The sequence below is a fragment of the Gekko japonicus genome, unplaced genomic scaffold, assembly GCF_001447785.1.
Source record: "Gekko japonicus isolate JY-2015 unplaced genomic scaffold, Gekko_japonicus_V1.1 scaffold1244, whole genome shotgun sequence".
NCBI lineage: Eukaryota > Metazoa > Chordata > Lepidosauria > Squamata > Gekkonidae > Gekko > Gekko japonicus.
In genome coordinates this window covers 85243-107805 of record NW_015170925.1, presented here as the reverse complement: position 1 = coordinate 107805, position 22563 = coordinate 85243, and the positions used below count along the sequence as shown (strand labels likewise).

At 50.5% G+C, this 22563-nt stretch overlaps 1 protein-coding gene across 1 annotated transcript in view; it reads right to left on the bottom strand.

Annotated features, from left to right (window-relative positions):
- P3H3 (prolyl 3-hydroxylase 3) overlaps positions 1-22563 on the bottom strand; it is a 36495-nt gene that overhangs the window by 5440 nt on the left and 8492 nt on the right. The window contains exons 3-11 of the mRNA XM_015418803.1: positions 20429-20615; positions 15244-15375; positions 14985-15118; positions 12206-12295; positions 11570-11622; positions 10359-10426; positions 9230-9354; positions 8052-8147; positions 4350-4500 (exon numbers count right to left, since the gene is read on the bottom strand). Of these exons, the coding sequence (XP_015274289.1) occupies positions 4350-4500; positions 8052-8147; positions 9230-9354; positions 10359-10426; positions 11570-11622; positions 12206-12295; positions 14985-15118; positions 15244-15375; positions 20429-20615 (1036 nt within the window). The remainder of the gene's footprint in view (positions 1-4349; positions 4501-8051; positions 8148-9229; positions 9355-10358; positions 10427-11569; positions 11623-12205; positions 12296-14984; positions 15119-15243; positions 15376-20428; positions 20616-22563) is intronic.

Below are 22563 nucleotides of genomic sequence, written 5' to 3'. Positions count from 1 at the left end.
GGCGGGCACATGCAAGAAGCCCCACCCTCCACCCCCTGCTCCCAGCAGCCCTCAGTCAGAGCAAGAAGCAGCCAGGTAAGTTGCAGAGCTCCCCCCGGCCCCCCCACTCCAAAACAGTCCAGTGGCACCTTTAAGACCAAGTTTTATTCAGGTATGAGCTCTCCCTCCTCTGCGAGGACAGATCTGCATGTGTCCCCCCCCCCAACAGCTAGCAATCCAAAACAGTCCAGTGTTGCCTTCTGACACACTTCTGATGATGTCAGGGGGTGTGGCATATGCAAATAAGTTATGCTAATAGGTTATGCTAATGAGCTCCTGCACCTCTTTTTCTACGAAATGACCCCTGCTGGAGACCACAGGTCTCCACCACACAGGCGCACCCCCCTCGCTCTCCCTCACACCTCTGCTCAGAACAGAGCCGGCGGCTCTTTTGCCAGAAGAGGGCAGTGCAGATTTTGCAGCCGACAGTCGCCAGAGTACAGTTTCTACACAACAGCATCTGCGTGGTACTTTTTTGCCGTCAAATCACGGCTGACGTAGGGCAGCCCCCGTAGGGTTTTCAAGGCAAGATACGTTTCAGAGGCGGTTTCCCATTGCCTGCCTCTGCGTCACGACCCTGGGATTCCTGGAAGGTTTCCCATCCGAAAACCTGCCAGGACGGACCCTGCTTAGCTTCCCAGATCTGACGAGATCAGGCTAGCCTGGGCTATCCAGGTCAGGGTGATCACTTTTATCAGGACAGATCGGATTGGCGCAAAAACGCCACATTTGTTTTCTAGCTCACCTTTTCTTCATGTTAAGTGTAAGGATGGTTAGGGTTTTCCAGATTTTAACTGGTGAAAACTATAGCAAGAGGATGGGTCATGGATTGCTGTCTGTCTGGGTGTTTCAGAATAGGAGGAGGAAGAAGAAGAAGAAGAAGAAGAGAAGAGATTGGATTTATCCCCTGCCCTTCACTTGGAGTCTCAGAGTGGCTGACAAACTCCTTTCCCTTCCCCTCCCCACAACAGACCCCCCGTGAGGTAAAAGAAGAAGAAGAGATTGGATTTATCCCCTGCCCTTCACTTGGAGTCTCAGAGTGGCTGACAAACTCCTTTCCCTTCCCCTCCCCACAACAGACCCCCCGTGAGGTAAAAGAAGAAGAAGAGATTGGATTTATCCCCTGCCCTTCACTTGGAGTCTCAGAGTGGCTGACAAACTCCTTTCCCTTCCCCTCCCCACAACAGACCCCCCGTGAGGTAAAAGAAGAAGAAGAGATTGGATTTATACCCTGCCCTTCTCTCTGAGTCTCAGAGGAGCTTACAACCAACTCCCCTTCCTCTCCCCACAACAGACACCCTGTGAAGTAGGTGGGGCTGAGAGAGCTCTTGAGAGAACTGCTCTTGAGAGAAAGGCTCTGAGAGAACTTGTGACTGACCCAAGGTCACTCACCTGACTTTATGCGGAGGAGTGCGGAATCAAACCCGGTTCTCCAGGTTAGAGTCCACCACTCTTAACCACTACACCAAGACAGAAGAGTAGAAGACAGAAATCTCAGGCCACAGTCTTAAGGTCTGATCTTGCAGGTACCTTTGCGAAATGCGAGCAGGCAGTCCGCTTCTTCACTTTGTGGTGGTTAACTCTACGCCTCAGCAACCAAGAGCAGAAGTGGACTGCCTGCTGGCATCTCACAAAGGATGCCTGCAAGACCAGACCTTCAAATCACAGCCTGCCAGTTCTGCCTTCTTAAGTTTTGTCACGTTCAGCCTGGTGAACAACTAGTGAGTTCAAAAGCTGGCACAACACTTTGAGCCGGTTTTCTTCTCATTTTCGGATTTTACGTGGACGTTTATGGCTCAATAGCCCTGGCTTGCCTGGCTGGACAAACACTTGTTAGGGATGCTCTAGGCCAGTGATGGTGAACCTTTTAGATACCGAGTGCCCAAACTGCGACCCAAAACCCACTTATTTATTGCAAAGTGCCAACACGGCAATTTAACCTGAATACTGAGGTTTTACTTTAGAAAAAACAACTCAGACATTAACTTAAGATGATCCAAACAAAGTAAGGAAAGCAATTCCAAATGCTTTCATTTACTTACAATTATTTGGCAGAGAATTCGACACTTTAATGATGGTCTGGGCCCGGCTAGGGTGATGGCACGCATGCCCACAGAGAGGGCTCTGAGTGCCACCTCTGGCACCCGTGCCATAGGTTAGCCACCACTGTTCTAGGCTGATCCTGCCTTGAGCAGGGGGTTGGACTGGATGGCCTGCAAGGCCCCTTCCAACTCTGTCATTCTATGACCTCATTGCAGCTTGGAAGCTAAGCAGGGTGGGGCCTGCTTAATACTTGGATAGGAAACCACCAAGGAAGACTGGGTTTGCTATGCAGACAGAGGCAGGTGACGGCAAAGCCACCTCTGCTCGTCTCTTACCTCGAAAACCTCATGGTCCTGGGGTTACCACCAGGGGTCATTTCCTGCAGGAGTGCACAGGACCGGAGCTCCGGCAGTAAAGAGCCCAGGGGGCGGGCACATGCAACAAGCCACACCCCCTGCTCCCAGCAGCCCTCAGTCAGAGCAAGAAGCAGCCAGATAAGCTGCAGAGCCCCCCCCCAGCCCAAAACAGTCCAGTGGTGCCTTTAAGACCAAGTCTTATTCAGGTACAAGCTCTCCCTCCTCTGCGAGGACAGATCTGCACATTCTCCCCCCCCCTCCCAATAGCTAGCAATCCAAAACAGTCCAGTGGAGCCTGAGTGGTGGATGTTGCCTTCTGATACATGTTTGGTGATGTCAGGGGGTGTGGCATATGCAAATGAGTTATGCTAATGAGCCCCTGCACGTCTTTTTCTACGAAATGACCCCTGGTCACCACGCGTCCCCTGAGACTTGATGCCACACAATTATTATTAAATCGTACGGCTGCGGCACTTTTTCTACAAGGGACCGGGACAGCCCAAGACATTTTAGGGCTGTAGAAAGAAAATCCAGACACACAAACTCACTCACTCGCTATCTGGAACAGGACTCCGTCCACAGGGAAGTTCTCCTGGGCTAACCTCCTTGAAATTAAACCCCCCTGCCCTATCGGGACGGACTGTACAGCAGAACATCCCTGCAGATGACGCTTTGCAGCTCTGATCGGCCGTCCCCCCCCAGTCCGCCACCTTTAATATCAGACAGAATTGGCTGTCTAAAGCAGGCGGTTGATCGCGGCCTCCGTTGGTGTGGCTGTCCCCGTGCAGGGAGTCTTAATAGCGGGGGGGGATCTTAAGAAGAGCCACAGATCTGCCACCCGTGGGGCCACCTAGAGGCATTTTCACAAACGACACTAAAAGGGCCTTTGAACCACTCTTAACCTGGGAGGAGTTGCCCCACTGATCCATCCAGAACGCTATTCTCCACTCCGACTAACAACGACTCCCAAAAGCCTCAGTCAGAGATCCTTCCCAGCTCTGCCACTGGAGACTGAACTTCGTAGGAGGAAGAACAAGAGAAAATACAATAAAATAAACTATTCTCCAAATATTGGATACCAGCCACGCACTGGGAGTTCAGCTCTTAGGACTTGATTCCCATGGTTGTGGGGGCCTGATTCAGATCAAGAACTTGACATACAGGGAGAAGGGGGCTTAGCCCCCTCCGATACACACATTATTTCCTCGACCTGAAATGGCCCAGGGGAGGAGGCCTTTTGCCCAGCTGGAGAAACTTACACTAAGTCCATTTGTACACATAAGTCTTCCCCGTGGGGCAAATAACGGCTCCCTAGGGTCTTTTCACGTTAGGAAGAGTGTGGGGGGGAATTCTGGACTGAAGCGCACCTTGGAATTAAAGTTCTGAGCACGACACCTTGGGGGAGGCAGACGGAACGGATACAAGGGCAGCGTAACCTATAGAGCAAAGTCTGAGTCCAGTGGCACCTTTAAGACTAACAACATTTTATTCTGGGCTACCTACCTGAGCGTAACCTATCGTTCATCCCTCGGGCGTGCACTCAGAACTGTTACTGAAGTCATATCTGCATTTGGTTCCTGAGTTCATACCTGTTCCTCTTTTGCCTCCCACTCTTTTCTGAGTAATAGTTCAATCCTGCAACAGTCAGTCCTCAGTTTCCCAGCTGCACACTATCACTACCAGCAGAAACAAACGCTATTTATCAGTGCAGAAGACTTCTGATCCGTTTAGGTCAGCATAGATTCAGGTGGGTAGCCGTGTTGGTCTGAAGCAACAGAACCAAGTTTGAGTCCGGTGGCACCTTTAAGACCAACAAGGTTTAATTCTGGGTAATACGCTTTCGCGTGCGTGCGTCTTCAGCATGTAAGAGTAAAAGGCAGATGGGTGGGTGCGGTATCAAGAGGGCCTTACCCTCGGCAGCCGTGCGACAGACCAGGTGCGTGAACGAAAAGTAGAGTTTCTTCTCAGGGGTGAAATAGGATTCCACAATTTCCCGGGATTTCTCGCTGGCTTGTAGGAGCAGTTTAGCATCCCTCCAGTTCACGGTGCCCTCCTCGGCTAGCTGCAGATGTGGGGGGGAGGAGACACACATTGGTGCAAAACAGCACGTTGACATCTGTGTAATTAGTATGACGTTTAGGCGCGCTTGGGTATTGTGTGTGTGTGTGTGTGTGGTGTGTTGAACAAAAAGGGGAAAAAAACCCAAAACCAGAACCTCCCTAATGAATGTTGGCAAAAGGCAGAGAATAGATCCTCTTCCTTTAAGAGTTGCGTACCAAGCTGCAACATGGAAGAGGCACACAGAGAAAGGGGAGGAGGGAGCTGCAGTGCTCCTTTGGGCTGAGACCCCCCACCCCCGTTCATTCATTCATTCACCTCCTTCCTGTTAGAAAAGTGAAGGACTCGGTGCTGTCCCCTGCCTCAGTCTTCAGGTCACCACAGATCTAGTCAGACAGACAGGTCAGGACACACAGAGAGCATCCTTTCCTTCCTGTTATCTGGTCCTATCCCCTTTGAAGTAAAGTGCTATTCTTAGGGATGAGATTCCTTCCTTCAGGCTTGACACCTGACTCTCTCACACACTTCGTCTCACACACAGAGAGGAGAACATTTTCTCTCCGTCTTTGAACAGTGGATGCAGGCGCACTCTTCCCTGCATCCATACCCATCCTAGGTAGTTAGAATAGATTCTATCCCTGTCGCTCATCTATCCAGTCTAGAATGTGTTGGGGTTAACTGGTGTAGTTTGTCCAGTTCCCACTAGTTAGCAGTGCTCTTTAAATAAAGCTACAAATGCAGCAGCGCCACTTTACCAGGTTACCCAGTTTACAAAGCTACACAGAGCCATGTTGCAAGTTTAACAGAGAAATACTTCTCTCTTTATGGGAGAAGAACACTTTTGGATAGGAAAGAGTAGGGACGGGATAGAGTACTAACTTACTAGCTAAGGATGGAAGCAGATGGCAGAGAGCCATCTGCCTCATGGTTTCAAGAGAGGACCACATGTCTCTCTCATGGTGTGCGCAGGGAGAAGGGGGAGCTTCGTTTGAGAGAGTGAATGGAAGGAAGGGAAATGGTCCCTGAGAACACAATCTAAATTTCAAAGGGGACAGTGGCAGAAGAGTAAACACAGGAAGGAAAGGCCAGTGTGCCTATCTAGCTATCCAGTCTCTCTTGCCACAAGGTCTGGAGGCTGAGGCAGGGACACTGTACCTGGAACTTCCAACAGAATGTTCCATATAATAAAGAACATTAGATTTAAATCTGACTACTGGCTCTATGTATCTTAAGTCTGCTAGCACATTCAGTGTGAACGGAAGGAAGGGAAATGGTCCCTGAGAACACAATCTAAATTTCAAAGGGGGCAGTGACAGAAGAGTAAACACAGGAAGGAAAGGCCAGTGTGCCTATCTAGCTATCCAGTCTCTCTTGCCACAAGGTCTGGAGGCTGAGGCAGGGACATTGTACCTGGAACTTCCAACAGAATGTTCCATATAATAAAGAACATTAGATTTAAATCTGACTACTGGCTCTATGTATCTTAAGTCTGCTAGCACACTCAGTGCCAAAGCTTTGCTGTGTGGAAATGCCTAGTGCCTGCTGCTACGTTAATAGTGATTCCTGGCTCAACTGAAACCTGAGGATCCTTGCAAGCTACTGGATGTTCTGCTACATCCCTGCATGATCGGCAATAGTGGCCATTTTGCAAGACCTAAAAGCAGAGCATGATGGAAAGGCTCTCCTGCTGGCCGGCAACAAACAGACCTTGAAGAAGGCCACTGATCCAACACTGACCAAAAGCAGGCAAGCAAAGACAGGAGAAAGCAATCAAGCCAAGAAGCTTCACTGGTGTAACACCTCCAGACCTTGCAAATGAAGAAGAGAAGAAGAAGAAGAGATTGGATTTATACCCCACCCTTCACTACCCGAAAAAGTCTCAGAGCGGCCTACAATCTCCTCCCCCTCCCCCTCCCCACAACAGACACCCTGTGAGGTAGGCGGGGCTGAGAGAGCTCTTTCGGGGACTGTTCCTGAGAGAACAGCTCTGAAAAAACTTGTAACTGACCTAAGGTCACACCAGCAGCTGCATGTGCAGGAGTGGGGAATCAAACCCGGTTCTCCCAGGTTAGAGTTCCTAACTACTACACCAAACTGAAGGACACTTGCAAAATCAAGGAATGGAAAGCATCGCCAGAAACATCTTGCTTTGGAAAGAAATGCGCCTCCCATATTCCCCATCAGTTTGGGGTCTGGACTGTTCTGTTGCAGGCCTCTCCTGTGCTTTCCCATGTAGTCTGTCCAGTTATTTCGGACCGTCCTTTGTCCAGGTGCCTGCCCGCCCCCTCTCTGTTCCAAATCACCTCCCTTTAGCCATTTTTACCTGCGGAGTTGTGAACCCTCCTATGAATGTTTTTGTAAAATGGGGGGGGGGGGAGAGAATTGATACAGAGCAGAGAAGCAACAGAGAGGAGAAGGACTAAGGATTCCTTTGCTGAAAACCACTTTCTCCTGAAGCTGCTTTTCCCTGAACCAAGCTGCTGTCAGGATCTACATCCATTCACAGGTGATGTGCAATTCCAAATGCAAGCCCTTTCCAAACATTGCAGTGGGGACACCAGGGGGCCTGTTAGCCATGGGTAGATTCCACTCCCACCCCACCCATGTCGTCAGGAAGAGGCGACACATGGATTTTCAGGATCGCGGCACTCAAGCCAAAAACCTGAGCAGTCCAGGGCCATAGCTCATGCGGGGCGCACTGGGCGATGCCCCCTCCTGAATTTTCAATTCCCCCCCCGCTCCTGCCGCCGGCTGCTGCCACTCCCGCTGCTGCCCCAAGATGATCCCCTACTTCTCTGCCAATGCCATTGTCTCGCCAGAACGCCATAAACCAGCTCTAAGTAGCCACGGCTTGGCCGGGAAGCCTCCCGATGCTGCCCCCGCCAGCCGTCCCAATGCCGGCACTTTCCCAGCAGAGGAAGAGCCCCGTTTGGTTGGCCGGCCAGCCATGTGCTTGGCTGTTAAAAGTGAAGCACCTTTGCGCGAGAGTCTCTGGTGCACCCTCCCCTGCGTGCTCCACAGCCGTGCCCCAGCCCTCTTCCCTGGTAGGTGTGCGCCCAAGCCCAGCCCGAGGAGAGCCTTTAACCCATTTTATCACCCAACCCTTCTCCCCCCGTCCCTCCTCCATCCAGTGCCACCCCCCTGAAAATCATCTAGCTACAGGCTTGGAACAGTCTGAGTTTTGTCTAGCATACACAGAGATTGTAACCAAGTGCCAAATATGCACATTTGCATAACAGAGCAATTGTGTGTATCAGGAGGGTTGTGAGTAATACGCACTCCCAACACGTAGACTCCTGTGCACTGTATGCCTGAAGCGGGCTACAGGAGCACTAAGGAAGCAAGCAATGATCATTGTCTCATAGCCGCTTCACCGCTCTTAAAAATATGATTCGTCTCCGTCCAGCAAAACTTTCTTCCCTTGGCCGTATATTCTGACCCACGGTTTTCACAGCCTAGTTTGGGGTCCCTTTGCAGCCCCTGAGGAGGCCTCGTGAAGAAACCCATGCTGCAGGACTAGGGATGGGCTCCTTCCAAAGTTCCCCAGACATTTACCTGCAAGGCCTTGAGCACCGTCAGCCCTTCAAATCTCTCATGTGGGGTGTGCGGTGAACGCCGGCCGCGATACCCGTCTCCTGATCCACCGGCTGCCTGGAGCAGAGATGAAGATGTGAAGGACATAAGTAAGAGCCCTGCTGGATCAGACCAGTGGTCCTAGGCCAGCATCCTGTTTCACGCAGTGACCCACTGGTAAACAAACAGGACATAGAGGCCGAGGCCTACTCCTGACGCGGCCTCACAGCACTGGGATTCAGAGGTTCACTGCCTCTGGAGGTGGAGGCTCCCTTCAGCAACCGTGGCTGACAGCTACTGATGGACCTCTCTGCCATGAATCTGTCTAACTCCTTTTGAAGATGAAGAAGACCAAGAAGACGAAGACGAAGAAGAGATTGGAGTCTCAGAGCAGTTTACAATCTCCTTCCCTTCCTCTCCCCACAACAGATACCCTGTGAGGTAGGTGGGGCTGAGAAAGCGCTCTCTCTCGAGGAGTGCTCTTGAGAAAACAGCTCTGGTCCCTGCCACACGGGGCGGGGGGGAATGCGCGGGCAAAGTGCGGCTTTTGAAAGCCACACCAAAATAGGCACGCGGCGGCGGGATCACACAGATCCCGTGAGCCGCCACGCACTTGCTCCCCGGCACGATCAGATGCCGAGGAGACCGGGGAGAAAGCGACGAAGCAGAGAGGGAGGCTGCCGAACTGCGCATGTGTGAGCATGTGCAGTTCGGCCAGGAGCCTTGGATGCACCGGCAGAAGGACGCACCGGCGATACCATGGCTGCGCTTGCCCCGGCCTTTCTGGTAAGTCTACCTCTAGGGGTGGGGGGGTGTTTCGCAGCGGGTTTTTGGCCTGAAGGGCCGGATTGGGGACGGGGGCGCGCCACTTCCCAGATGTTGCGGTGCGATCGCGCCCGTTTGCTGCGCCCCTGATCCGTCCCTCTCCCGGCCCAAACCCTTACGTGTGACCGGGGCCTGAGAGAACTTGTGACTCACCCAAGGTCACCCAGCCAGCTTCATGTGGAGGAGTGGGGAATCAAACCCAGTTCTCCAGATTAGAGTCCGCCACTCTTAACCACTACACCAAACTGGCTCTCCAGTATTGTTCCCTGTACCCCCACAAGCTCTTCTGCTGTTGGCGAGGGTGGCGTTGAAGTTAGGCTGGCACCTGTCTTCACCTTGGCCAGGCGGAGGACATCTTTGCATTCTGATTCTGTCAGGACTCTGTCCAAGACGACCCTTTGAGAGCCATTGAGCTGCTGGGAATCCATGGCGATGGTCACACCCTCAAACGGCAGCGGGCCTGGAGTGGGATGAAACATCTTTATTTAAAGCATTTTATACCTCTTTCCCAACAAGAAGCAACAAATCAAACCAATACAATACACGGCAGCAAAAAACAGGCATTTAAATCAGTCAAGTCGTCTTCTAAAACAGGAAAGTTTCGCATCCTCTGCACAAATTTAAGAGGCCTGCAGCTCTGTGAGAATCTACTGGTACAAGGACCTAAAATTTGGTTTCTCACCCTCCTCATCTGATCTTAACTGATGTTCTGGCTTAAGTCCCTCAGGGATGCCGTTCCCAAATCACAAAGAGCTTTAGAGGTGAAAACAAGCACCTTAGATTGAACCCAGAAATGAACTTGTAGCTGGCACAGAACAAGAAGAAACCAACGCCTCCCCCACCACTTCTGACAGCCACATTCTGTGCCGGTTAGAGCTTCCAAGGCAGCAGGATCCTGTAGATGTGCACAGATAAGGAAATCCTCCCGAGCTGTTGCCCTGGGCCTAAAGGAATGCAAAGGAGGGGACATCTGCTCTTCTCACAGTTCCCTGTTATGTCTTCTGTGGTTATCAAAACTTGTTAGCATCATCCTGTCAGGTTCTATTATGAGGGTGGAAAGTGCCGTCAAGTCACACTTGGATGAGGACTGGATAAACATATGGAGCAGATGCAACACTGTGTCTGGGGCAGGATGCTCTGTCTTCTCGGTGCTTGGAGGGCCACAGTGGGAGGGCTTCTGGAGTTCTGGGTTCTGGCCCTGCTGGTGGACCTCCTGATGGCACCTGGGTTTTGGCCACTGTCTGAGACAGAGTGTTGGACTGGATGGGCCACTGGCCTGATCCAGCATGGTTTCTCTTACGTTCTCATGATTGGAGACCATCAAGGAAGACAGGAATTGCCAGGTGAGGCAGGCAATGGCAAACCACCTCCATTTGTGTCTTACCTCGAAAGACACCCATGAGGAGTTGCCGTAAGATGGCTGTGGCCTTTCCACTGCCCTGTGGCTCTGCCTCAGCCACTCACCTCTTTGCCGCTGCGGCTGCTGCTGTTCCATATCTGGGGCCTCCAGCCTCTGACGCTCTTGGTCTTCTCTTGGGAAAATGCAGAAAAGGCTGTCAGTAACAGGGCCGAAGGCCTTGAGGCTCCCCCTCCCCAACTGAGAAGCTCAGCAACAAGCACTTCTGTGCTTGGTTTCTGCTTAACTGCTTGTGCTGTTAAATGTTGGAAGAGAAGGACCAGACACTGTCTCTTAGCCTCAGCCTGGGGGTGGGGGGGGTGGAGTTTACAAGAGAGTCAGATAGATAGACAGGCAAACTGTGGGTTTCCTTCCTGTTTACTCTTCTGCCTCTGTCCCTTTGATGTGTAAAGTGATACTCTCAGGGAATTGCTTCCTTCCTTTCATTCACACCTCTGCCTCGTGTGCGCACACACAAAGAATGAGGCACGGTTGCTCTTCATCTTTGGCACAATGGACGTAGATGCGTTCTGCATTTGGGTCCATCCAGGTAGTTAGATTCTACCCCTATCTCTCATCTATCCTATCTAGAATGGAGTTCACCAAATAAAGAACTCTTTGGCCCCTGCCACACGGGGGGGGGGGGGGGGAGAACCGCCGAAATGCAGCTTTTTAAAGCCGCACCAAAAGAGACACGCGGCGGCGAGATCAGATAGATCCCCTGAGCCGCCGCGCAGTTGCTCCCCGGCACAATCAGATGCGGGGGGGAAGCCACTGCAGGGAGAGCGAGGCAGCCAAACTGTACATGTGTGCACGTGTGCAGTTTGGCCAGGAGCCTCAATTGCTCCAGCAGACGGGTGCGCTGGCAATCTCACGGCTGCACTTGCTGCGCTGTTCCAGGTTGGTGCTACCTTTTACTTGGGGTTTTTTGCAGCAGGTTTTAGGCCGGAAGGGACGGATCGGGGACGGATGCATGCCGATTCCCAGATGTTGCGGTATGCTCGCGCCCGTTTGCTGCGCCCCTGATCCGTCCCTCTTCCGGCCCAAAACCTCCCGTGTGACCGGGGCCTTTGTTAGTTTTGGAACTGACAAGTGGCTCTGTGTAACTCTGTGACTTTGCTGGCACATGTAGAACAAAGGAGCTCTGCTGTGGTACAGGTTCCTGGCTTACCATACCAGTGAATCTATCTTTCACTAAAAAGGAGCCACCTCTCTCTATGGAGATTTCGAGGTGCTGCCCCTTCGCCCCACCCAGCCTCAGAACACATTTGGCGCTTACCTGTGTTTTGCCTTCATGCTCTCAGGGATCAACTCCTCCGGAGTCCACGGATCCTACCAAAACAAACCATAGGGACTTTGTTGCTGCACTGTGACAGACCCATGCCCAATTCTCCTCCCCTTCCGCTGCACACCAGAGGACACAGATCCTGTGGTTTGTGTTGCCACTCCCGAGAGGCAGACGGCTCCACCACAACACATCAATATACCCAGTCCTCACACATACCCCAACCAGTCCACACAACAGGGATCACTGTGGGACCACAACAGACTAAGCGGTTTGACTGGCTGGCTTCCTTCAGTGAGCACAGAGGTTTCCGGTTTGAGGGAAATAAATGACTTGTGTCTTTATCAAGAATATTCCTCACGCTCCTGGCTTTGGGAATTTGCCACCCTCAAGCAGCAGAAGCTGTCTGGAAACACCCTGCTCTGTTCCCTTAAGATGCCGGTTCTTCCTGCTCATGACTTCTGCCAGGCGCTAGAACAGGAGGAAAGAGCTCTTCCGTACTTTCAAGCCAAATGCCCAGATAACAGCTTGACAGACTGGGTTCCATAGGTGAGAAAAACAAGAAAGTCACTATGAGGAGATGAGGCCTAGAAGGACCCTCCCCCTCCAAAGGAGGCCACCCCTACTTACAGGGTCATCGAAAGTTTCCCCAAGGTGCTCCACAGCGTAGTAAATCAGTTTCTTCTCCATGAGAGACCTCTGTACGTAACTGCGAATTACCTGTGGATAAAATTAAGCTGTTCACGCCACGCCCTGTAAGAACAGCTCCAGCTTTACTTGAATGGGAATAACCTCCGCAGACTGTTCCAGAAAATATACACCACCGTCTGCACTGGCAATGAATTCTCTTCTCTCTGGCCCAAACTTTAGATGCACAGGTTTTAAAAAATCTGGGTATGGGCTGCAGAGAATGGCTGTTAGGCTGTTTGGGCTCAGAAGGCTGTTGCTGGAGGAGGCAGGTGTCTCCCCCCCCCCGAGCCATTTTCCCATGCCGAAACAGTGCTGGAGTGGTCTCATTTCCCCATTTTTGCTGCTCCACATGCACAGAATACACGTGGAACAGCAAAAATGGAGCAATAACTGCCCTCCCAGTGCTATTTTGCCTTGAGAAAATAGCTTGCAGAGGTAAGGCAGGAGCCTTTCTTCCACCCACAGTGGTTTCCGAACCCAAAGTTCCTCTCCTTTATTTTCAACAGCCCTTCCCTGCAGCTGCTGTGTAGCTATGCAGGACCCAACTCTTGGAAAAAACACCCAGAACATTAAAAAAAAAAAACACCCCTTAGTGATGTTTACTGGAAATTCTCAGGATTTTATAACTGTTTTTAATTGTAAACTGCCTCAAGGGAGGCTTGGAAAAGGCGGCATAGAAATGCTCTCAATAAGCCAGCTCTTCAAAGTTTTGTCAGGGATCTCCATTGGAAGCATTTGAAATAAGAAGTTTGTTTTTGGCAACGCATTCATTTTTATTGCGGAGATTTTACCAAGCCAAGGCAGTTTTAATTTGGACCACCTTTCCAAATCTTTTTGTATTTTCTTCCATACTGCTTCATCGTTTTCTTGAAAAAGCATGTCATTTCCCCCCCCGACTAGAGATGTGAAGGCCCGGAAAAAAAACAGAGAATTTGGGGAATTTTTTCCCCGTTTTTTCCCTGAAGCCTTTTTTGTTTTTTTCCGAAAAATTGGAAAAATTGAAAAAAGAAAAGAAAAAAAATTGATTATGGAACGTTTTATGTTAAGTTACAAACTGAACTCTCCAATGCAAGAACAAGATGCATTTCTTCCTTTAGGAGGTGCTATTGTCAGAAGAAAATAAAAAGGTTTCAGTTTTGTTTTTGCATGTGGGTGGGTATTCTGTTTGTAATAATTGTTTGGCTACACTATATTTTTAATATGCTAGTTGTGATAATTTCATGCCAAGTAAAAATGTCCATAAGTCATATTTTATGTTCCTAAAGTAACAGAATGACTTTCAATCTAGAAAAGACAAAAGAAATGCTAATGGAGCATTTTTTTCAATTTTCCCAAAAATTTCAGTTTTTCCCCGAAAAAAACGAAAAAACCTGGGTTTTTTCCCGAGCTTCAAAATTTCTGGAAATTTTACATCTCTACCCCCGACACAGTTATTCCCAGGTATTTAATCAAGTTGACTGTGGCATCACATCCAGTAATTGCCTTAATATTTTCCTCTTTCTGCTTTGTAAGAGATTTAGAGATTATTTTAGTTTCCCCCGATTAATTTTAAATCCAGAGAATAAACCAACCCTTTCTATGTGTTCCATGACAAATGGCATTGTTCTTTGTGGATTAAGTACTGTTAAAACAACATCATCCGCATAGCTTTTTAACTTAAATTCTTCTCCATCAACGTTCAGTCCTGTGATATTTTGGTCTTGTCTGATAACAACTCTCGAAAAACCCCAAACATGTAGTTTGGCCCTCTCTTTCTCTCTCAGGGAAAACATTAAAAAAAGAACAACCCTCAGTGAGTTTTACTGGAAATCCTCAGCATTGTATAACTGTTTTTAATTGTAAGCTGCCTCAAGCAAGACTCTGAAGAGGTGGCATAGGAGTACTCCCAATAAATAAAACTAAATTTTAAACAACGTTTCGGGAAGTGACTTGTTGCTGCCACTGCTGCTGACCAGTGGCCCTGTTGAGGATGCCAGCAGGTGCCCAGAGGAAAACCTCTGCCGTGCCGCTCGGGTTCCTTCGACCCTCCTGCCCTAGGGCTGCAGGAGCCACTCACTCCTGCCCTCACTAACAAACAACATCACAATGAACATTTAAAAGGCTGATATGGAAGCATTCTTGGTTTTGCGGAATATTTGGCTGCAGCCAGGGCTATTTTGAGGCAGGAACGCACAGGAACGGAGTTCCGGCTGGCTCCCAAGTTGGCCACGCCCAGCAGGAACTCATTAGCATAACAGGCCACACCCAACAGCAGAGACTCATTAGGATTGGCTACATTAGGGGTGTGTGGCCTAACATGCAAAGGAGTTCCCAGTAAAAAAAAGCCCTGCGTTTTGACAACAAACAAGGTAAACAGAATAAGAAGCAAAAGGTGGGTGTGGCTGGATGACCACACTTCTGGTAACATGGGGGTGTAGCCTAATATGTTAATATGCTGTGCTGTCAGGGGTGTGGCATAACATGCTAATGAGTTCCTGCTGTTGGGTGTGGCCTATTATGCTAATGAGTTCCTGCTGGGCTTTTTCTACAAAAAAATCCCTGACTGCAGTCCGTTGACCACCTCTTGTAGGGCGGTCACTCTTTTCATGTGAGATCTTCTCCACGGGAACTGGAATGCACCAGGCAATCTCTGGCCTGCACCCTGCGTGTAGGAACTGAGCCTCATTGGCCTAGGAGGACCAGGGAGACAGATTCCAGGCTGGGCGGATATCACCATTACCTCTCTGGGGACAACAGGAGCTTCTGCCCCCAGTGCCGTCCGATACTGCTTCATCTTCTCCAGCATCCTCTCGTCCGACGGGTAGAAGAGTAAGTAGGTCGCTGCACATTCGGCTGCGAGGGCCTGGTTCCCGACTGAAAGAGAGCAGAAGTTCGAGGCGCTCGCCCCTGCCACCCTCCCCCTGCTCCAGCAACGCTCCCTGCCACGACAGAGGGGAACAGCTCCAGGCTTCCTCTCAGCACACGCAGGGCCTGTTTACCTTGGTCATAGGCAAACTGCAACAGGTCAAAATGAGAAGGGATGAAGTCCTCTACGGAAGAAACCCTCCCCGGCTTGGTGGAGATGTCAAGGACACATTTCTGCCGGCACTTCAACACCTGGATGTAGTGGGCTGGGAGGCAAAGAGAGAACATGATGGTTACCAGTACAGTAACTCAACTATATGTTCTAATACTCCGTCCTCTGTAACTGTGTGTTTGTGATTCTTCATGTTCCTTGGTCCCTGTCTGGTCCATCTTTTCTGTAATTGTGCTGTCTTGCCGTTTGATCGTCGGCCCATGAGTTTAAGTCTTAAGAGCCAGTTCAGTGTAGTGGTTAAGAGCGCGGACTCTTATCTGGGAGAACCGGGTTTGATCCCCCACTCCTCCACATGCAGCCGCTGGTGGGGTCAGTCATAAGTTCTTCCAGAGCTGTTCTCTCAAGGGCAGTTCTTGAGAGCTCTCTCAGCCCCACCTACCTCACAGGATGTCTGTTGTGGGGAGGGAAAGGGATTGTAAGCTGCTCTGAGACTCCTTCAGGTAGTGAAGGGTGGGGCATAAATCCAGAATGTTGAGCAAAAATTCTACTTTCTGAGCTACCAGCATTAAAGTTGTGAGCAGGTGATTTGGCTACTGCATAAATTAGTTTGCTCTGGAGCCATCCTTCCAGAGCGAAGATAAAAATGTGTGAGCCAGATGCTAAAAACCTGTGAGCTAGCTCACACTAACTCAGCTTAGAGGGAACAGTGGTGCTGACCTCAAGTGACCCTTTGTGAAAGTCTCTCTATGGTTTTGAAACACTGCAGAGGGGCTCTGGAAAGACTGCAGGAGGTCCCACTTTCCAGGGAACCCCTTTCCTGCCAGGGATCCCCAAGGGAGACTAGACCTGAAACCAATGTCCACAGACGCCCGATACCTGCCAACATTTCCAATTCCACCATTCATATCCGGAATATGAAATGCTAAAATCTGCAAGTTGTCAAATTTTTATCCCAGAGTCTGAACTATGAATGCTGTGGACATATTGACAGTTTCTGGAATGTTTTAGATTTGGCAGGCATGAAATAGCAGAAGCTGTCAACTGATCTGTGACTTAAGGGTGAAATAGCAGAGGGCAATAAAATAACACAAAACACTCAGGCGAACCAACGTTTGGAGTAAATGGAACCAGAGGGGAGACATAGCGGAGGAGTGGATGTAGCAGAATGAGGCTCCGCTCAGGACTGGCTGTTCATTTGCCAAGTAAATGGTGTCAAGGGGCAGAGGAAACAGAAGGAATCAAGAACAAGAAAAAGGGCAGATCGAAGAAAAAATGCCAGAGACAAGTTAACAGGAAAAAAACAAACAGCAGGAGGAGGAGGAGGAGGAGACTGGATTTATACCCCCGCCCTTCACTACCCGAGGGAGTCTCAGAGCTGCTTACAATCCCTTTCCCTTCCCCTCTTCACAACAGACACCTTGTGAGGTAGGTGGGGCTGAGAGAGCCAGTTTGGTATAGTGGTTAAGTGTGCGGACTCTAATCTGGGTGAACTGGGTTTGATTCCCCACTCCTCCACTTGCAGCTGCTGGTGCAACCTTGGGCAAGCCATAATTCTGACAAGAGCTGTCCTTGAAAGAGCAGTTCTTGAAAGAGCTCTCTCAGCCCCACCTACCTCATAGGGTGTCTGTTGTGGGGAGGGGAAGGAAAAGGAGATTGTAGGCCACTCTGAGACTTCGAGTGAAGGGCGGGGTATAAATCCAATCTTTTCTCTTCTTCTTTTTTCTCGAGGACTGCTCTTTTGAGAACAGCTCTGAGAGAACTTGTGACTGACCCAAGGTCATACCAGCAGCTGCATGCGGAGGAGTAGGGAATCAAACCTGGATCTCCCAGAGTAGAGTCCACGCTCCTAACCACTGCACCAAACCGGCTCTCAGGGGTTCCCAACCTTTTTGAGCCTGCAAGCACCTTTGGAATTCTGACACTGTATGGTGGGCACATTCACAAAACGGCCTCCACAAAATGGCTGCTGCATGAGGTGGCCCCAGCCACAAAATGGCTGACACTGCCTACCCTTCGGTCACACAGTAAAGATACTTGTGCTGTGGTGGCAGCTACTGCCAAAATAATGCTGTTAAAAATCTGCACAGCCAATCAAATCTCCAATGACCAATCAGAAGCCTTGCTGGGTGGCCCCACCCACTTTCTAAAAACACTTGGAGGAAACCAGAAAATGTGTTGGTGGGCCCCTGGGGTAGATAATGATCCAAGGTGGGAACAGCACATACAGAAAGAGAGGAGAGCTTGCAAGGAATAATAATAGTTAACAATTATCGTATGGCACTGTGCGCAGAATAGCCAGAAGAACCTAAGATTGTCTGGCAGTCAGAAATTCTAGCACCACTAGGTGGCGAGCTAAACTTGTTTTTAAGGCAAGAGACGTTTCAGGGGTGGTTTGCCATTGCCCGCCTCTGTGTCACGACCCTGGTATTCCTTCAAGGTTGCTCTTCCAAATACTAGCCAGGGCCAACCCTGCTTAGCTTCCGAGATCTGACGGGATCGGGCTATCCTGGGCTATCCAGGTTAGGGCTTGCAAGGAAAGTATGGCAGTGAAGGAGTTTGCAGGCTAGGTCCGGGGTCCCCACTCTGTAAACTTTGTCTCATGGAAAGTAGCCACCAGTTTGGCCTTCTGTCCGTTTTCTTATAAGAGTCTTTCTAAATACAGTGGGGCTGGGTCCTACGGAGGCGGTCCTTCTCCCCCTACCCCGAGCAGTCCCGGAGACCCACCTGGAGAAGATACCACACCACAACAGGAGCTGCCTTGAGGAGGTGGAACTGGGCAGACTCACCCTCCCGTCTTCTGCTAGCAGAAGATGCTCTCTGATAAAGTAAAAGAGGGGGGTGATTTTGCCAATCCCCCCTCCTCATTTCACCTGCCTGTGCCACCTGTAAGTTTGTTCACAAGGGTCCCTCGGACCTAGCATCAGCTTTGGGGAAGGGTCACACAGGACAGCTGAGGAAGGAAATTATGCCTCACTAGTGCGGTGGCTCAAGTGGTTAAGACGCTGAACTGCAGGCTGTGGAAGGTCGGTAGTTCCGCAGTTCGAGACCCAGGTGCCGCATGACGGAGTGAGCTCCCGTCTCTAGTTCCAGCTGCTGCCAACCTAGCAGTTCAAAAGCAAGAAATTGCAAGTAGATAAATAGGGACCACTTCGGTGGGAAGGTAACAGCGTTCCGTGCACTTTGGTGTTTAGTCATGCCGGCCACATGACCACGGAAACGTCTTCGGACAGCGCTGGCTCTTCGGCTTGGAAACGGAGACAAGCACCGCAACCCTAGAGTCGGATTCGACTGGCTTTCGAGCAAGGGAACCTTTACCTTTACTTTACCTTTAGTGACACTCACTTCTGAGTAAACTTGCACAGGATTGGGCTGCACCTTAGTTTCGTATCTAAGCGCGATCATTAAAAAGATACAAACTAACCCTAGCCTTGTGTTAGCGGAAGGGAGAAATTCAACACCCAAAGAAAACAACTGCAGTCCAGAAAAACATTTCCCCCCCTTTTTACCCCAGAGCAGTTCTGTTCAGGGAAGGCGTCCACAAATACTTACTGGCAACAATCAGAAGGGGGGGGGGAAATAAAAGGAAGAACAGTTTCTGACGCAGAGGTGAAATGGGTGAGGTGCAGCGATCAATATTAGAAGCTTGGGAAGAAGGAAGAAGAATGAAAGAAAGCAATTTGTAGACATTATGGAGGAGAGAAAGCTGAGGGAGCTCACAGTCAAATACAATTGATGCGTAACATCCAATTCCACATAGTGTTCCTTCAGATATTTAGAAGGAGGCCATAAACAATGGGTTGGCTCTCACGGATCTGGAAAGAGCCTTCCCCGAACTCAAGATGCCTCAGCGATGGTCTTGCATGAGGGGAAAGGCTTTTTCCCTCAGAGAAAAGCGCCTCCGCTACCAGAATGTGTATGGAAGATTCAAACCCACAGCAGGGAAGAGCTGTAGCATGAGTAAGACCGTTCCCATCTTGAGAGAAGCCAAACAAATGAAGAAACATCACATATGGATTACTGTCTCACATTCTCCACAGATTTGTGGGATATAAATGTGCACAGAAGCTGAAAAGTGACATGGAATCAAATGTTCGTAAAAAGAGACAGACAAGACAGACGGATGTAACCCCCACATAGGATCATAGCAAAAAGAAAACCTTTTTTTTTCCATAGTCCACACGCGCACTTGTGCATCGAGCATCTTTTTGTGTGTGTGAATCTATAGCAAATAACCAGAGAATATCTGGAGAATATTCAATGACAAAATATTCAAGAGGAAAATTTCTGGAAGCAGGTTCATGGGCAATGTGTTTTGACTCAGGTGACTTGGTCCCCTGGTACCACGTGCACTTCCCAACTCCAGGATATTCTTAAGACTTCCAGCCGGGCCCTGACCTGGATAGCCCAGGCAAGCCAGATCTAATCAGATCTCGGAAGCTAAGCAGGGTCGACTCTGAAAAGGACTCGGATGGGAGACCTCCTTGGAATACCAGAGGCAGGAGGTGGGGGCAGGCTTTACTCAGCCACCTCTCTGAATATCCTCCAGGCCCCCAGTAGGGGTCAGTCACCAGAGGTCGCCATGACTTCCACATATGAGCCCTGTAGAGCACTGAGGACTACAGATCAACGCCTTTTGGTAGTCTCCGGCCACAGGGATGTCCGACTTGCCTCGACTAAAGCCAGGGCCTTTTTGACCTTGACCCCCCACTTGGTGGAATGAGCTCCCACACGACATCAGGGCCCTGCGGGATTTATTACAGTTCCACAGGGCCTGTAAGACGGAGCCCTTCCACTGAGCTTTCGGTTGAGGTAGCACCCCCGTCCCCCGACTGATCCCCCATCAGTGGCCTGGATCCGAATAGCCATCTAGGAACCCACCATCTAAACTGTTGAGACATCTGACCAAATTTACACGGCATTTTATAATCTATGTTGTCTTAAATGGTTGTTCTAAAGTCGTTTTGAAATGTATTATATATATTGTATTGATACTGATGGAACCCACCCTGAGCCTGCTTGCGGGGAGGGCGGGATACAGAGCCAATAAAATAAAGTAACTAAATAAAAATATGAAAAATACAAAAAAAAAAAAAAACCCAAAGAAAAAGACAGACTTCCAGCCGGCAGCCTTGGGCCACTGCTGCTACCTGCAATGGCTTCATAGAGGCCGAGCTGAGTCTCCTCCTCCTCTTCTTCTTCCTCCTGCAGCCCCTCGCAGAGGGCTCGGCAGTCCTGCAGCGCCAGCAGCCCTTCGCCGAGCGACTCCTCCAGCTCCGCCACCGCCTGCTGGTAGTCATCCGCACTGTAATGGTGCAGCCCGGCTTCATAGGCCACCTGTGGAGCCAGAAAGCCACGGAGGGCCCGGTCACTGCTGTCTTGAGAACAGCCCAGGAACATGGCTGTCTAATAAGGAAGTGCTGCCCTCTAGGGGCCTGTCGCAATTGCACATGCAAGCAGAGGCCTAGTTCTCAGGACTAGAGCCCCACCCCACCCCCGGTGGTAGAATAGCCAACTCCAGGTTGGGAAATTCCTGGAGATTTGGAGGCAAAGCCTGGGAAAAGTGGCGTTTGCAGAAGGGAGGGGTATAATGCCACAGAGTCCCCCCTCCAAAGCAGCCATTTTCTCCAGGGGGACATCTCTGTTGTCTGGAGGTCAGTTGTAATTCGTGGAAATCTCAAGGCCCCACGTAAAGACAGACAACCCTGTCCATGGGCTTCCAGGAAAGGACTCCCTCTGGGTCTCCCTCACTCCAACAAGACCCAACCCGGCCCTGACCTGGATAGCCCAGGCAAGCCTGATCTTGTCAGGTCTTGGAAGCCAAGCAGGGACGACCCCGGCAAGTACTTGGAAGGGCGACCTCCGAGGAATACCAGGGCTGGGAAGCAGAGGCAGGTAATATCATAGCCGCCTCTCTGAAATGTCCGAGCCCCACTGGGGGTCACCAGAAGTCACCATGACTTCCAGCCTTGCAAGCACACACACACAAATAAGTATTCTCTCGCACACACAAACACAAAAGAACCTACCCAAACCTCATATGAAAGCAAAACATCACACAACTTGGGATGCCCCCCCCCCCAGAACCATGGTATTTTGTCCCCCAATTCCCCACACCCTTGGCATCCCTCTCTGAGCCACATTATTTTAATTCACTGGCCCCGGTCACACTAGGGGGAAAGGCGCGGCTGAAGTGTGGCTTTTTAGAGCCGCATCAAAAGAGAAGAGTGGCTGCAGGATCAGACAGATCCCCCCAGCCACGCCCGCCGCACAGTCCCTCCCTGGCACGATCAGATGCCGGGGGGAAGCCACGGACCGGAGAGCGAGGCGAGCCCGCTGCGCATGCGTGTGCATGCACAGTTCGGCAGGACCTCGCATGCTGTGGGAGAGACGGGCGCGTCGGCGATCAGACACCCGCCCATGCTGCGTGGCAACCGGTAGGTAGTGCTGCTTTGCAACTACCTTTTTGAGCCACGTCTTCGCCCGGAAGGGACGGATCGGGGACGGGTGTGCGCCGCTTTCCAGCTGTTGTGGTATGATCACGCCTGCTTGATATGCACCCCTCTCGCGGGGCAAATCCTCCCGTGTGGCTGGGGCCACTGTTCGCCTAAAAACGTGGGAGGCGAGAGCGTGTGGGAGAGCAGTCTAAGGCCTAAGAACATGTTACCTTTTCCTCATGTTATCCCAGGCAATGCTCCCTCTAAGCTGTGGAGTCTTGTGAGCACAAATTCTACTTTGTGAGCTACCGACATTAAAGTTGTGAGCGAGCGGTTTGGCTACTGCATCAATTAGTTTGCTCTGTCTGGAGCCATCCTTCCTGAGCTAAGACAAAAAATGTGTGAGCCGGAGGCTAAAAAACTGAGCTAGCTCACACTAACTCAGCTTAGAGGGAACACTGACCCCAGGTCCACATAACTAGACATGCACTGTGAGTGGTGTGCCGGGAACTTAATTCCCATGCATGTGTGGGCCCAATTAGGATCGGGGCTGCGGTGCCCAGGGAAAGGGAGATAAAGTCTCCCCCTCAGCTGCTTTCCAGACCTGAAATGGCCTGGGGAGCTGCTGTTTGCCCCTTTGGGAAAAGCAGCCCGACAATATACCCAAAGGACCATCTCCTCTCGTATGTCCCCCTGTGCCAACCAGCCCCGTAGCTAGCAACCTTTTGCTAGGGGGGCCAATTTTTTCTTCAGGGGGCCAGCCATTATATGTCTGTATGGAACTATGCACATTCTTTCCTCCCTGCCCTAGAATGTGCTGGTTCAGATGGGGCTGATCGACTAACTGC